Here is a 14,307-nt window from a genome sequence, read left to right as displayed (position 1 = left end):
ATCCTGGATCTCAGGATCTTGAATCTCTATCTGAAGCAGGAGAAATTCAAGATGCTCACCCTTGTTCAGGTTCTTCAAGCGCTGCTGGAAGGAGACTGGATGGTGTCGCTCGACTTGCAGGATGCGTATTTCCACTTCCCAATCCTGAAGTCGCACAGGAAGTATCTCCGTTTTACGGTGAGATCGCAACACTACCAGTTTGCGGTCCTTCCGTTTGGTCTTACTACTGCGCCTCGAGTCTTCACCAAGGTGATGGCGGTGGTGGCAGCTCATCTCAGGAGGTCGGGGATACCTGTGTTCCCTTATTTGGACGACTGGCTGATCAAAGCGGAGTCGTCAGAGAAGGTTCTCCATCATCAGCAAGAGACAACTCAGTTGTTGTTCAGGTTGGTTTTTCGATAAATGTACCCAAGTCTCACCTGGTGCCCTCCCAGCGCAACCTGTTCATAGGTGCTGTACTGGACACTACTGTTTGTCGTGCGTTCCCTCCTCCTCAAAGGATTCGCGACATTCAGGAAATGATTCCTTTATTTTTCAATGGAGCGGTCGTTCCAGTCCTGAAGGTCCTTCGCCTGCTCGGTCTGATGGCTTCTTGCATTCTCTTGGTCAACCATGCACGCTGGCACATGAGGGCACTCCAGTGGTGTCTCCGCAGGCATGGTATCAGCACAACGGAGATCTCGAGGAGTCAGTGAGGATCTCCAGAGAAACTGCAGCGGATCTGTCTTGTTGGAGCGTGGAAGGCAACCTGTCACAAGGAAAGCCTTTTCATCTACCTCCATCGGTGGCCACGGTGATAACGGATGCATCCACTCTAGGGTGGGGTGCTCATCTGAGGGATCTGGAGGTCAAGGGTCTTTGGTCTCCAGAGGAAAGGTTGCTTCACATCAACCTTCTAGAGTTGCGGGCGATACGTATGGCGCTCAAGCCCTTCCTCCCTTCCCTTCGCGGTCGGTCGATCCAAGTCCTGACGGACAACACGACCGCGATGTGGTACATCAACAAGCAGGGAGGAGTGGGGTCGCAGTGTCTCTGCAGAGAGGCTCTGCGTCTCTGGTCCTGGGCTCAGGACCACCAAATTTGTCTGATGGCAAATCATCTGGCCGGAGTTCTGAACGTGCGTACAGACAGTCTCAGTCGGCAGCTCTCTGCCGACCACGAGTGGAGGCTTGACCCGGAGGTGGTTCGTCACGTCTTTCGGAAGTGGGGGATTCCCCGGGTGGACCTGTTTGCCACTCGCGAGAATGCTCACTGCCCGTCATTCTGCAGTCTCCAGTATCCGATGCAAGGAGCCTTGGGGGACGCGTTTCAGTTGAGTTGGGGAAATCAACTCCTTTACGCGTTTCCTCCCATACCCTTGATTCCTCGGGTTCTGAGGAAGATTCGCCAAGACCGGGCCCAAGTTATTTTGGTCGCCCCGGACTGGCCAAGAAGGGTGTGGTATACAGATCTACTCCACCTCTCCTCTCACCCGCCGCTCCGTCTCCCTCTCAGGGCAGACCTTCTCTCTCAGATGGAGGGGCAGGTTCTACACCCCCACCTCCAGACATTGCACCTTCATGCCTGGAGATTGAGCGGGGCAACCTGATTTCTTTTTCTCTCACGCCTGACGTGATGGATGTCATCTTGTCAGCCAGGCGTGACTCCACTAAGACTGTCTATTCATATAGATGGTCAAGATTTGTCACTTGGTGTGGTGAGAATGATATTGACCCTTTAAGAGCCCGTTTGTCTGATGTTCTCCGGTTTGCACTTTCTTTGGCGCAGCAAGGGCTTGCTGTTGCCATGGTTAAGGGCTATCTTTCGGCGCTGTCGGCTTTTATTTGTTTGCCTGACCAGCCCTCTCTTTTTAAGTCTCCTTTAGTTTTAAGGTTTTTGAAGGGTCTCATAAATAAGTTCCCTCCTACTCCTTTTATTGTGCCTCAGTGGGACTTGAATCTTGTCTTGACCTTTCTGATGGGTGCTCCCTTTGAGCCTCTTCATAAATGTCCTATGAGGCTTTTAACCCTTAAGGCAGTTTTCCTCGTTGCAATAAACTCGGCAAGGAGGGTGAGTGAGCTACCTACCTTTTACCTTTTATCCTCCCCCGCACCCTTCCAAGGAGGAGGAGAGGTTGCACTGTCTGGACCCCAAAAGGACGGTGTCTTTTTATTTGGACAGAACTAAAGACTGTTGCTTGGATGACCAGCTCTTCTTTGGATTTGCTGGCTGCAAGAGAGGAAGAGCGGTCCATAAGAGAACCTTGTCAAGATGGATCGTTCAGTGTATAAACATCTGCTACTCTTTGGCCGGTAAGGAACCTCCAGAGGGTTTTGGGGCTCATTCCACTAGAGCTAAGTCGTCAACCTCTGCATTGGCTAGAGGTGTTCCTGTTGAGGACATTTGTAGGGCGGCTACTTGGTCTTCCCTCCACACTTTCGCGAAGCATTACTGCTTGGATACCGAAGTGAGGAGGGAGGGTCACTTTGCGCGCTCTGTCTTTCAGGATTTCCTGGTTTAAAAGAGTGGACACCCTCCTCCGGGAGTGGGGACTGCTGTGGGACTCTATTCACAATGTGAGGAATCCACACGGCAGATGTATCTATCAGAAGAACAGGTTACTTACCTTCGGTACCGCTTTTTCTGGTAGATACTATATCTGCCTGTGGATTCATCACTGACCCACCCGCCACTCTTCTTTACCAGAGTTACTGTATTGTATTGTTTATATATTGTAATGTTAAGAAGTTGTTTAATTTGCTATCTTGCACTTGCTTCACACTATGTGTGTTTCTCCTTGGCTATTGTGTATTGTGTATACTATGTATATTTCTACTGTCATTGGTCCGTCCGTGTGCCTCGATGGCACGGAAAAAAGGGCGGAACTGATGTCATCACGTCGGTGTGAGCCTATTATAGGCATCGGTGACGTCAGCGGAGTCGCGAGCGGAGCCGTGTCTCTGTGACGTCCGATCCACGTCGGCGCGAGGCTACGAACAGAATTTCCGAATGTTGCTGACGCAAGGGGGATATTCACAAGGTGAGGAATCCACAGGCAGATATAGTATCTACCAGAAAAAGCGTTACCGAAGGTAAGTAACTTGTTCATTAGGTGCTAGTCCAGAATTAAGTGCAGCAAGAAAGTATAACTTGTTTCACACTGTGTGAAAGGCGGTGGTAGTATTTCATTTTCAATAAAAATATAAAAACTTAATATGACACTGTATCCACACAAATTATTTTAAACAATTGCCTTTTTAACTAAGTAACTTTGATTTGTAAAATGCATGGTTAATTAAAACCATTGCATGGATAATAAAATCAGAAAAATTATTAACTATAAAATATGGCATTTTTTAAACAGTTTTTTTATTTACTCACCAATTTCTCATTTATTTTCATTAAGAAGTCTTTAAGTAGGAATATAATACAAATGCTGGATTGTTTTAACTACCATCACTGATACTTTTATTCAGTAGTGACTGCTGCTGAATAGTGGTGGTGGGGCGGGGGCACAGAGGGAGGTGGTGGGAAATAAAAATAATTAAAAAGCACTTACTTATACCACCGACTGCAGGCTGCCGCCTCTTCTTCCTCCCTCTTCCTTCCACTGGAAGCACATAGCCTCCCAGAATCCCCAGACCAATCACAAGGCAGCCTTACAGCAGCATTGTGATTGGCTGGATCGCCGTGGTTCAACGCTCAGACAGGGGCTGGTAGGCTGTGCATGTTCTCCACGCAGGCTGTAATACAGCTTCCGTGGAGAACATGCAGTGTGCACATGACGCTTTGGCTGGCCTGAGATGGCCGGCCAAACCATCATGCGCACTTTAGGTGCTGCCACAACTCCTCCCCCTGTGACACGTGGAGCCCAACCCCACCCTCTTGGCTTCAGCTGCAAGCTGAATACAGAAAACAAAATGATAATAACAAACAATATTAGAATTTTATGTTTTTTATATTCAGTTTGCAATTCAAACAGTGGGGCGATGCTCATCCACCTTAACGGAGGAACAATGCTATTGTGGGTTCAATATTCAATTGTTTCCTTTGAAGGGTTTTAGTTATGAGTCTCTCTACTGTCAGCACTCACAAGACAACAGTACATTTTTTTGTTATCTAGTGTTTGCACGCTATTTGTTTTATCATTCCGGGCCATTTAGTTTGGTGTAGTGGTATTTTAGGGTTCAAAGGGAGGAATTATTTTATTGATATTAAAGAGTGTCCCTAGGAAGGAACCATAGAGAATGGTCTGCCTCTATAAAATGAGTGTACTGGCCACCATGATGCAATGCAAATTAGTGTAAGCATGCCACTCTGATACATTTTAGGGACATTTGACACCACCAGGTAAACTCTAACCTGAACCAACACTGCACTTACATACCGCACCTTCAATACCTACAACATACATGAAACCTACATCCCAATGTTTGCTCTTCTACACACCTGCAACACAAACTACATCAGGTACGACTAGCTAGCATATAGTTCCTTCACCACCACATGCAGTCTAAACTACCATCAACACTCGTTAATTCAGATGACTTCACCCTTTTCTGAGCTTCTGTCTAATATAGGAGTGATAAAGGCACACAGAGGCCAAATAACGTAAACATTGCACCTAGATACCCTAGAGTAACTCATTCCAGATACAGGGACCATAAAGTGTTAATAGAATAGGAGATGTATCACAAAGGTTTACATTTGGGGTCCCTGTGAGTAAGTTGTGTCCCTTTGCTCTTGAAAAGCCAAAAGTGTGAAATAGAGAGAGAGGGATAAAAGAGAAGAACTACTCTGGATGCATCTAAACCAGAAAACATTCATCCCATGTCCCTTCTTCCCTTCCTGGCTAAAACTATTGAATTTTACATCAATTCTATTTTAACCAAATTTGTGGAGTCCATCGAAATCTTGGACTCCCAATGGTTTTAGATCCCATCACAATACCGAATATGCCCTGTTGGGGGGTACTGAACATCTACCGGACTCCCTAGATGAAGGCAACACTTCTACTCTGTTCCTTCTTGATCCAAGTGCCACGTTTGACACAGTATTACTTGAGATCCTTTTGCGGTGCTTACAAGAGAGCATTTCAGGTTGTTTCTTCCCCTTATTGCTTTCAGGTGCATACTGTATGTCATGGAGTATACCCCAGGGACAGCTCTGAGCCCCAGGCTATTTAACATTTATAAACAGCCTCATGTGGTGGTAGCAAAAGTCAGGGGGCTCTCATTAGTATCCTATAATGGTGTTACTCAGCTCGTGATCTCCTTCTCCAACAACTCTAATTAGAGTCTGATCAAATTCCATGATGATATGGTGGTCGTTGTGGATTGGATGTCGGCCAACTGTCTGCAGCTAAATGCTAACGAATCAGAGATTCTTCTTTTAGGAAGAGATACCCACATATGGGGGCGATCATTGGTGGCGGACCTCGCTAGGGTCCCCCCCTTTGCCCAAGGAGGCTGTAAAACAATCTGAGTGTCTGGGTAGATGGTGCATTGTCCTTCGAAGCAAAGACGAAATCAGTGGCAGCTGTCTGCTTTAGACTTTTAAGAGGACTTAAGCCTTTGCTTGGGTTCTTTGACTCACAGACATGCCAGCTCATTATCTAGTCTACTTTACTCTCTATACTGGAATATTGCAACTCTCTCTATCTGGGCTCTAATAAAACAGGTATCAAACAACTTCAGAGGGCTCAAAATGCCGCAGTGCGAACTCTAATCGCACTCCCTAAATTCTGCTCAGTTGCTACATTTATTCACATATTGCACTGCCTCCCAGTGGATAAGAGAATCCACTTCAAGACACTGTGCTTTGCACACAGAATCCTTACTTTCCCTATCCTATCAAATTGATTATTTCCGTAAGTCCCACGTTGTCAGCTGTGTTCTGCAGAGCTAAACTTGGCATCCGTTCCCCCGAGTCAGAAGAGCAGGAGCAGGAGGGGGTTTGTTCCGAGATAAGGCACCGGCCCTCTCAAACATGCTCCCAGTGACCATCAGGAGTATCCAGAATCATTGGGCTTTTATAAAGGCAGTGAAGACTTGGGAATTTCCGGCCTATTTCTCAACCCCTTCTCTCCTACCATGATATGACCTGGAACGAACGCTGGGACGCCCTACTGCTGGGGCAGCAAAGTGCTTTGCAAATTCATTAACATACCATAACATTACAGGGAAGAGAAAAGAAAAAAAAGGAAAGAATGATAGAATAAGGGAAAGGGAAAGAAAGAAAGAAAGAAAGAAAGAAAGAAAGAAAGAAAGAAAGAAAGAAAGAAAGAAAGAAAGAAAGAAAGAAAGAAAGAAAAATAAAAAAGAATGAGGCAGCGAAATATAGGAAATGAAAATGGAACAAAATTAAGGAGAAAACCAATGAGTTGAGTTTGAGTTTGAGTTTGAAAGTTCTTGTAAAGCGCACGTATACCAGCGGCTTCTTGGCGCTATAGCTAACGGGGACTGAGGTTAGAAGCAGGGAGGACAGAGGGAACATTAATCAAAGGATTTTGTGAATAGATGGGTTTTAAGGCATTTGCGGAATTGTGAGTAGAGGGGGATGGAGCGAAGTTCAAGGGGAAGAGAATTCCAGAGGGTAGGGGCAAGGATAGCAAATTTGGATCCACCCCACTTCTTTCTCCGGAAGCGTGGGATGGTAAGGAGGGACTGGGAGGAGGAACGTAGAGCCCTGGTAGGGACGTAAGAGACAATCTCAGAGGAGATGAAGGCTGGCGCCAATCCCGTTCGGGCCAGGAAGGTGATGGATGCGAGCTTGAATTGGATTCTAGCTCGCACGGGGAGCCAATGAAGTGATTTCAGGAGAGGGGTAGAGTGGTGGAATTTAGGGAGATTGAAGGCCAGGCGGGCCGCCTGGTTTTGTATATGTTGTAGGCGACGCAGGCTGTATGCAGGGATACCGGCATACAGGGCGTTCCCATAGTCCAGGCGGGACACCACCATGGCCAAGATGATAAGTTTGAGGGCAGAGAAAGTGAAAAAGCGGGACACCCTGCGTATAGTACGCAGTGAAAGAAAGGAAGAAGATACCACAGAGCTAACCTGGGAGTGAAGGGTGAGTTGAGAGTTAAGTTTTATGCCTAAAGTTTTAACTGAGGAAGAGGGAACAGGAGAGGAACCAAGAGAGGGGGGCCAAAAAAGGGGGGACCAGGGGCTGGATGAACGACCCGTCAACACCAGTTCGGTTTTATCAGGGTTGAGTTTAAGGTGGTTGTGGTTCATCCAGTCCCTGATATGAAGCATGACAGTTTGAAAATTAAGAACAGCAGAAGGAGAGGAAAGATTAAAGACCAGCTGGAGGTCATCCTCATAATTAAATACGGTGACCTCCATCTGTTGAAGAGAGAAAATCAGAGGGGCAATATACAGATTAAACAAGAGGGGAGAGAGAGAGGAACCTTGGGGGACCCCGCACTGAACTTTTCGGATGTCCGCTGTGAAATCACCCAGGCGGACAGCCTGGGTGCGGTCGCTCAGGAAGGAGGATAACCAGACCAGGGCACTCCCCCCGATCCCCGCCGCCGCGATACGGGAAAGTAAGATGTTGTGATCCACCGTATCGAAGGCGGCTGAGAGATCTAGGAGCACAAGGGCCTGGTGCTGATTGGTGTCCATACCCTCCCTGAGGGTGTCAAGAACCGACAAAATAATCAGAGAAAAGAGCACAAGACAGGAAATTAAGGAAGAAAATAAATGAAAGATAAAGAAACCAACCTTGAAAGAAATGATTGAAAAGAAAGGAAGAAAGAAGGTATGGCAAAGGAGGAAGTAGAAGTAGAAAAAATGAAGAGCAAAATAGAGAGAGCGAAAAGAAAGAAGGCAAGAGAAAAAAGACAACAAGAAAACTATGGAAAGGAATTAAAAGAAAAAAATTAGAGAAAGAAATTAGAAGAAAACAGAAAGAAAGTGATAAGGTCAGTAGTAGATGAAGAAAAGGCCAGTAGTTGACGAATAAAAGAAAAGAAGGTAGGAAAGAAAAAAGAACAATAAGTAAATACAACAAAAGGAAAAAGACAGAAAAAGAATAACAGACGAGGAAAGATGAAGGCAGAGAAAAAAGTTAAGACTGAACGAAAGGAGGGAGAAAAAGAAACAATAAGAGAAAAAGAGGAGAAAGAAAGACATTGAAAAAGACAGAGTTAGGACAAATGAAAAGAAGGAGCAAAAGTAAGTAAGAGTGGAAGATAGAAAAATTAACAGAGAAAAACAGACACGGGAGATAAAGAAAGAATGAAAGAACAAAGAAAATAATTACTGAGAGATGCAAGGAGAGAAAGAAAGGTGAAGAAGAAAGAATTAGCCTGGAAAAGAAAAAAGCAGAGAAAAATAGGGAAACAATTAAGAGATTGAAATAGGAGAAGAAAGAACAAATATGAAAGAAACAAAGAATGGGGAAATGGAAGAAAATGAAAAACTAGAGGTAGAAATGAAAAAAGAAAGAAATATAGCAATCGGAAACTTTTGCCAAAAAGAAAGAGAACTGAAAAAGAATGCACAATAAAAGAGGGAAAGGAAGAAATAATGTAAACAAATATTAAGAAAGTGAGAAAGAAGGAGAAATTAAGAGAAAGCAAGAAAGAGGGAATAAAATACATTAAGACAGGAACAAGAGACATGAAAGCAAGGAAAAAATAAAGAAAAGGAAAGAAAGGCTAGAATGAAGGTAGAAAAAGAAGAAATTATTTTTCAGAAAAGGTATTTTGCATCATCCAGCACTCTCAGCTTTTGAGTAAATCATAGAAACGGGTACAGTGTTTTAAAATAGCTTTGTCATCTGTATGGCACCTGCATATCCTCAAGCTTGTTGACAGGCAATTATCATATGTGAGCTACTCAGTAGCAGCCTGCGAGCTACTAGTAACTTGCGATCAACCAGTTGGAAACCCCTGTTTTTAATCCACCAATAAGAAACATGCCTTTGTAAACTTTTAAATAGCCTACATTCTATCACCTACAATTATTCTATGCCTTACACTAACACCTACACCAGACATCCTAGGTATCTTACACTATTTTCTCCTTATCAGCCAATGCCACCAACATTTCAAACTCACATTATTTAACTCACATTATTACCTATACCCCACATACTGACTAACAACCGTTGTACCACCACAGTCTCTCACCACCCTCCAAATCATATGTCTCCCAAAATTTGGTAAACGGCTATCAAACCGAGGATGGCCATCAACCAACCATTTTCTACCTAGAAGGAAACTCTAGGTACCAAAATAAATGTAACAACTCAAGTAACGTCCACTGACATCCTGGCGAACCAAAATGAGTAAGTCCTTCTGTGAATACCAAAATGGTAGTAAGTTTAGGATTTTGTCTTAAGTCAGTTCTTAGAATCGGGTCCTAAGTGTTTGGTAGTCAGCCATATTCTGTTACAAACGTGTGGGTCATCTTGTCCTCCATATTACAATTCCATTATATCCTATGGAACTTGTGATATGGCATATCCATCACATTTATGACGGAGTATCCCATCCGCCAAACTCATAATCACGCACTTAATGATGTGTTTAGGCATCTCCTGTTTTACAATATTGTCTGCATACCTGATACTTTGTACTTAAATTCTTGTTTTGGATTTGTTTATCTCGTCTTGTTTGTCATAAATCATTTAAATTACCAATATTTCATATTTCTACATATTTAGGAGAATTCTGCTGAACTTGAAAGGATGGCTTTAATGTGTCAAATTGCGCTTACCAAGGGGATACCAATGTCAATATCTTCAAGGATTATAAATCTATTTATGGTGCCATCTATTCAAGAGGAGATTGTGTTTTGGGCCATCCATCAAATGATAATTCAATACGGTAATTTCAAAAATGCTATGTTGTTGTGGAACACTGTGATCTGTGGCAATCTAACGGATTCTACATTGCTTTTAGGTCTGGCTGCAGATAGTATTATCTGACTTTGGCTCATGTTATCACACCCCTCAAATACACAGATAGTTGGCTTTGAAGCATGCCCTGACAGATGTTGGCTTCTTCTTTCTGGTCCCTTAATAAAGTGTTTCACAGTTTGTATTAGCCCATGGTGGATTAATACATTTTACAATGGTGTTTGAAAGTGGGTCAATCACTAGCATTGCATTTCTATGCAAATTGAAAGTGGAAAAAAGCCACACAGGGTATATTTTAGTTCTTTTCTACATATGTTTCAAACAAATAGTGGCATTGAGAATACAGCACCCATACCCACAGACCACGCACGTAACCTAGGCTTCATCCTAGACTCCTCCATCTCGATGACCAGACAAGTCAACGCCGTCTCATCCTCCTGCTTCAACGTACTTCGTATGCTCAAAAAAATCTTCCATTGGATCCCCACCGAGACAAGAAAGACTGTCACCCACGCTCTGGTTACGAGTCGACTAGACTACGGAAACACCCTCTACGCCAGAATTACAGCCAAATTACAGAAAAAACTCCAACGCATCCAAAACGCATCAGCGAGACTCATTTTGGACATCCCTCACCAAGATCACATTACCGGCCACCTGAAAGACCTCCACTGGCTTCCCGTCAACAAGAGAATAACATTCTGTCTCCTCACCCACGCACACAAGGCCCTCTACAAACTAGGGCCCGAATGCCTCAACACCCGACTATCCTTCTACACACCCACCCGCCAACTAAGATCCTACAATCAAGGCCTCGCCGCAGTTCCGCGTATCCAAAAATCCACCATGGGGGGTAGATCCTTCTCCTACCTGGCGGCCAAGACCTGGAACTCACTCCCCACTCACCTCCGCCTTACACAGAACCACATCTCCTTCAGAAAAGAACTTAACACCTGGCTATTCGATAAATAATGAACCCCCTTCCCAAGCGCCTTGAGACCCTCTGGGTGAGTAGTGCGCTATATAAATTCTTGAACTTGAACAGTGCTCATTAAAGAAACAAACATCACAATGCTAATTCTATCAGGAGGCTTCAAATAAGGAGCTCCAGCAATAGGCCTTCGAAGTGAATGGTTGCATCTTAAATATAGGTCCACCGACAGCAATTTTTGTAGGACAAACATGTATTGCTGCTATTTTGGTTATTATGATAAAATGATACATATTGTTTTAGATTTGTTGACGTACGTAGTCCTTTCACTTTGCAGATTCACATTTTAGCACCATATACCAGCACCAGATGTTCCTTACAGGTGTTGTTTCATTATGTCTCTTGCTAAAAAACAGTTAAAAACTAAACAGCTCTACACCAACTAACTACTTAACTATGAAGCCTTTCTTCGTACAAGGATTTTGGATTTCTGTAAAAATGCAGCAACCCTGCTATAATTCTGCTCCCCTTCATCACCATTATAAAAAGGTGCAAGTGAATCCAGGGAATTCAAGGTAAAGACAATGTGAAACTTTCTTTTCCGCTTACTGATGGAGGCTGATTGCCTTACATGAGCTGTAAAAAGTTGCTTTGACTGGAGCATGCTTTGTCTAAATGCCCTACTTGCTTCCTTCTGAAAAGTTAGTATAAACTTTGCTGTAGATGCAGAAATGCATCAACTGCACCAAGATGCAAAAATTGTAGTTAGGTCTTACTTGTGGGAGCCATGTTAAAAAGGAGTTGCAGTCATTTTGTCAAAAAAGAAAGGCGCCCATTTTCCTATATCAAATCTGGTAAGATTTGGTTCCCCTTTACCTCAGAGGTTTGAAGTTTCATTTGCTGCTCAGTGGAAAATTTAGAAAGCCATGCATCAAGTTATTTTTCAATATGTATCATAACAAACACATGAGCTTTGAAGCACACTTATCATTTTAAGTTAGTATTCGTCTTTCTTTTCATTAATAATGTTTTTTTTATTTTCTCTTGCAGGACCAGAAATTGAATCACACCTGGGTCTGATTCTCAGAACCTTCTATCCTGTAATGAAGACTGCTTCTACAGTCAACCAGAAATATTGGTTTAGCCTTGGTATGTTCCTGCGCTGGTGGAAGGGTGGGGTTCTGTATAATGGTTGGGGAAGTGTGGGGAAAGGACACCTTTATTAAGTTCCCTTTTGTAACATTTGCAGAGAGCACCCTTCATGCAAAGAGATGCAATTTCTTATGTCTGATTGGTGCAGAGAATAATAGTCCATATTCATCCCATAGTTTTCAACAACTGCTAACTTATCTGCATTGAAGTCTCATTTGTGGCCCAAATCAGAATTCAACTGCAACTTTGGTCTGCATAAATTGTAACTCCACTACTTTCTAGTACATCTGCCAATTGAACTTGCATGCTGAGCTGCTGTGTCAAGTTTTCCATGTCAGAAGGGGAACACATCTCATGTCTGAAGAGCATATCTTTAGGAAAAACCTATTCTTTTTAGTAACAAAAATATAAGGGACTGATTTAGAGTTTGGTGGACAAATTGCTCCATTGCATACTTTACGTCTGTTCCCGCGGACTTATCACAAGTCCTTTATATCCTATTGTAACTGTAATTAGAAGGACCGGTTCTCCATCACGTGTGTGATGGGATACCCATCTGACAAACCCAGAATCCGGTCTTAAGTTATGAAATTACCTCCATAGGAAGAGGAGCATTAAAACCTGTAGAAACCGTGCATCATTTTCAAGAGGTATTTGTTCATTTAATTGGCACAGGCATCTCGCTGCAACCTACAGCTCACACAAGTGCAAACTAAGCACCATATTAAGTAAAAGTTTTGACTGGTGCAAATCATGGAGTTAATATATTTTAACCATTTTTACCACTTAAAAAATAGAGAATGCAGGAAGCAAGTTTTGCTCCCAACTAAACATTTACAATAATAGGACAGGAAAGGGGGAAATTTGAGTCCACACTTTTTGTTATGTTTAAAATAGAAAATGGAGTGAATCAGTGTTCATTCAGATGTATGAGATTACATTGGTTCAGTTTCTTCCTTCCAGAGGAGCAAAATAGTGCAAAATCGTTACACCACTTTTTTTACTCTGGTGATACCCGAACCAGCACTTCTTTGTTAACCACATAGAATTTTAAGTAGAAAGCACCCTGGTGATACATGTTCGTCCTTTCATTCTTTTGAGTTCAATACAGTGAGTTGCAGTAATGTGGAATTATTACCATGTAATGTCTAGAGTCTAGAATGCTACAAAAGTACAATAGGATGTAGGATTGAAATGGATGCCATTACATGACCCATGAGAGTCAGAGGAAACCTATGTGAATTGAGTTTAATTCTTGCAAAACATAATTGGCTGTCAGCAAACACATTGCCTTGTTTTTGTTCAGTATGTCCTACCAGGCAAGGTGGTTAATGTGCAGAAAAATGCAACACTTAAGCCATTGATCTCTAACTGTGATTTTTTAATGTTTCTGCAGTCATTGAGATGTTAGCAGGCCAGTTTGCTGCCACTGTAGATGCTCCCCTAGTCACACTTTTCTTTGAAGCCTACTCAACCTGCAAGGTCTTTCTTCTTGAAACCATCCCCAGTCTGCAGGAGGTGAGTTGGAAAAGTGGGGAAATAACAGAGCGCAGAGGATGATTGATTAGAGCTGTACCGTTTTGTGAGAAGACTGATTCATACACAAGACTCCCTCTGCCTTTGCATATGCCCTTCATTTGATGAAATACAAACAAAATGTAATTCCTTCTCTTGATCCAGACTTGAGATCTCTATTCTTGTAGATTACTAAAATGTGTAAAAGCCTGTATTGTACCATACCAAGTATCCAATGCATATCAGGCAGCTATATAAAATAAAATTAAAGCTAAACCATGTTATAATACTAAAGTACTAAGGAACAGTAAGTGTAATACATATTTTTGAAAAAGAAAGGGACAGAGTGAGATTCTAGGGTAATTTAATAAAATCCGAGTTGCAGGAGTCTCTGTTTTAGGTCTACCACAATCTTAACAGGTAGAGGAGGCAAGTAGAACAATGGGTATTGGGATAAAATGATGGTACAGATTTAAAATGGTATTGAGGATTAATGGCATGAGTGGTAGTGAGGGGCTTCAGGGAAGAGATAACTTAAGTAGGGGAGTAGGAATTGTTGAAAACAGGTGAGAGACCTGATGGGTGGCAGGGAAAACATATAAAATACAGGAGTGGAGGAGGGGAGTAAACAGAGAGAGTGAATGTAGAACTCTCATCCAAATAACACAAGAGAGGGTTGTGAGGGATACGGAATAGGAAGGGTATGGCGGCGAACCCAAGGGTCTATGCAATTTTAAAAATGGAATTGGAGGTAATTACTCCGATATTAAATTCATTAATCAGGATAAATATAACAACTTGGGATTATAATATATTTGAAGTAAATGTGGACACAAATTCATGGATAAGATTTCATT

At 42.8% G+C, this 14,307-nt stretch overlaps 1 protein-coding gene across 1 annotated transcript in view; it reads left to right on the top strand.

Annotated features, from left to right (window-relative positions):
- Positions 1-13,495, top strand: part of LOC147691811 (uncharacterized) — a 162,306-nt gene extending 148,811 nt beyond the window's left edge. Inside the window, exons 5-7 of the mRNA XM_086939480.1 lie at positions 9,658-9,820; positions 11,834-11,932; positions 13,332-13,495. Of these exons, the coding sequence (XP_086795606.1) occupies positions 9,658-9,820; positions 11,834-11,932; positions 13,332-13,495 (426 nt within the window). The remainder of the gene's footprint in view (positions 1-9,657; positions 9,821-11,833; positions 11,933-13,331) is intronic.
- The last annotated feature ends 812 nt before the right edge of the window (positions 13,496-14,307 follow it).

This window comes from Lissotriton vulgaris, chromosome 9 (assembly GCF_964263255.1).
Source record: "Lissotriton vulgaris chromosome 9, aLisVul1.2, whole genome shotgun sequence".
In the NCBI taxonomy this organism is placed as follows: domain Eukaryota; kingdom Metazoa; phylum Chordata; class Amphibia; order Caudata; family Salamandridae; genus Lissotriton; species Lissotriton vulgaris.
The sequence above is the reverse complement of the archived record's forward strand: the minus strand, read 5'-3'. Positions and strand labels throughout refer to the sequence as shown.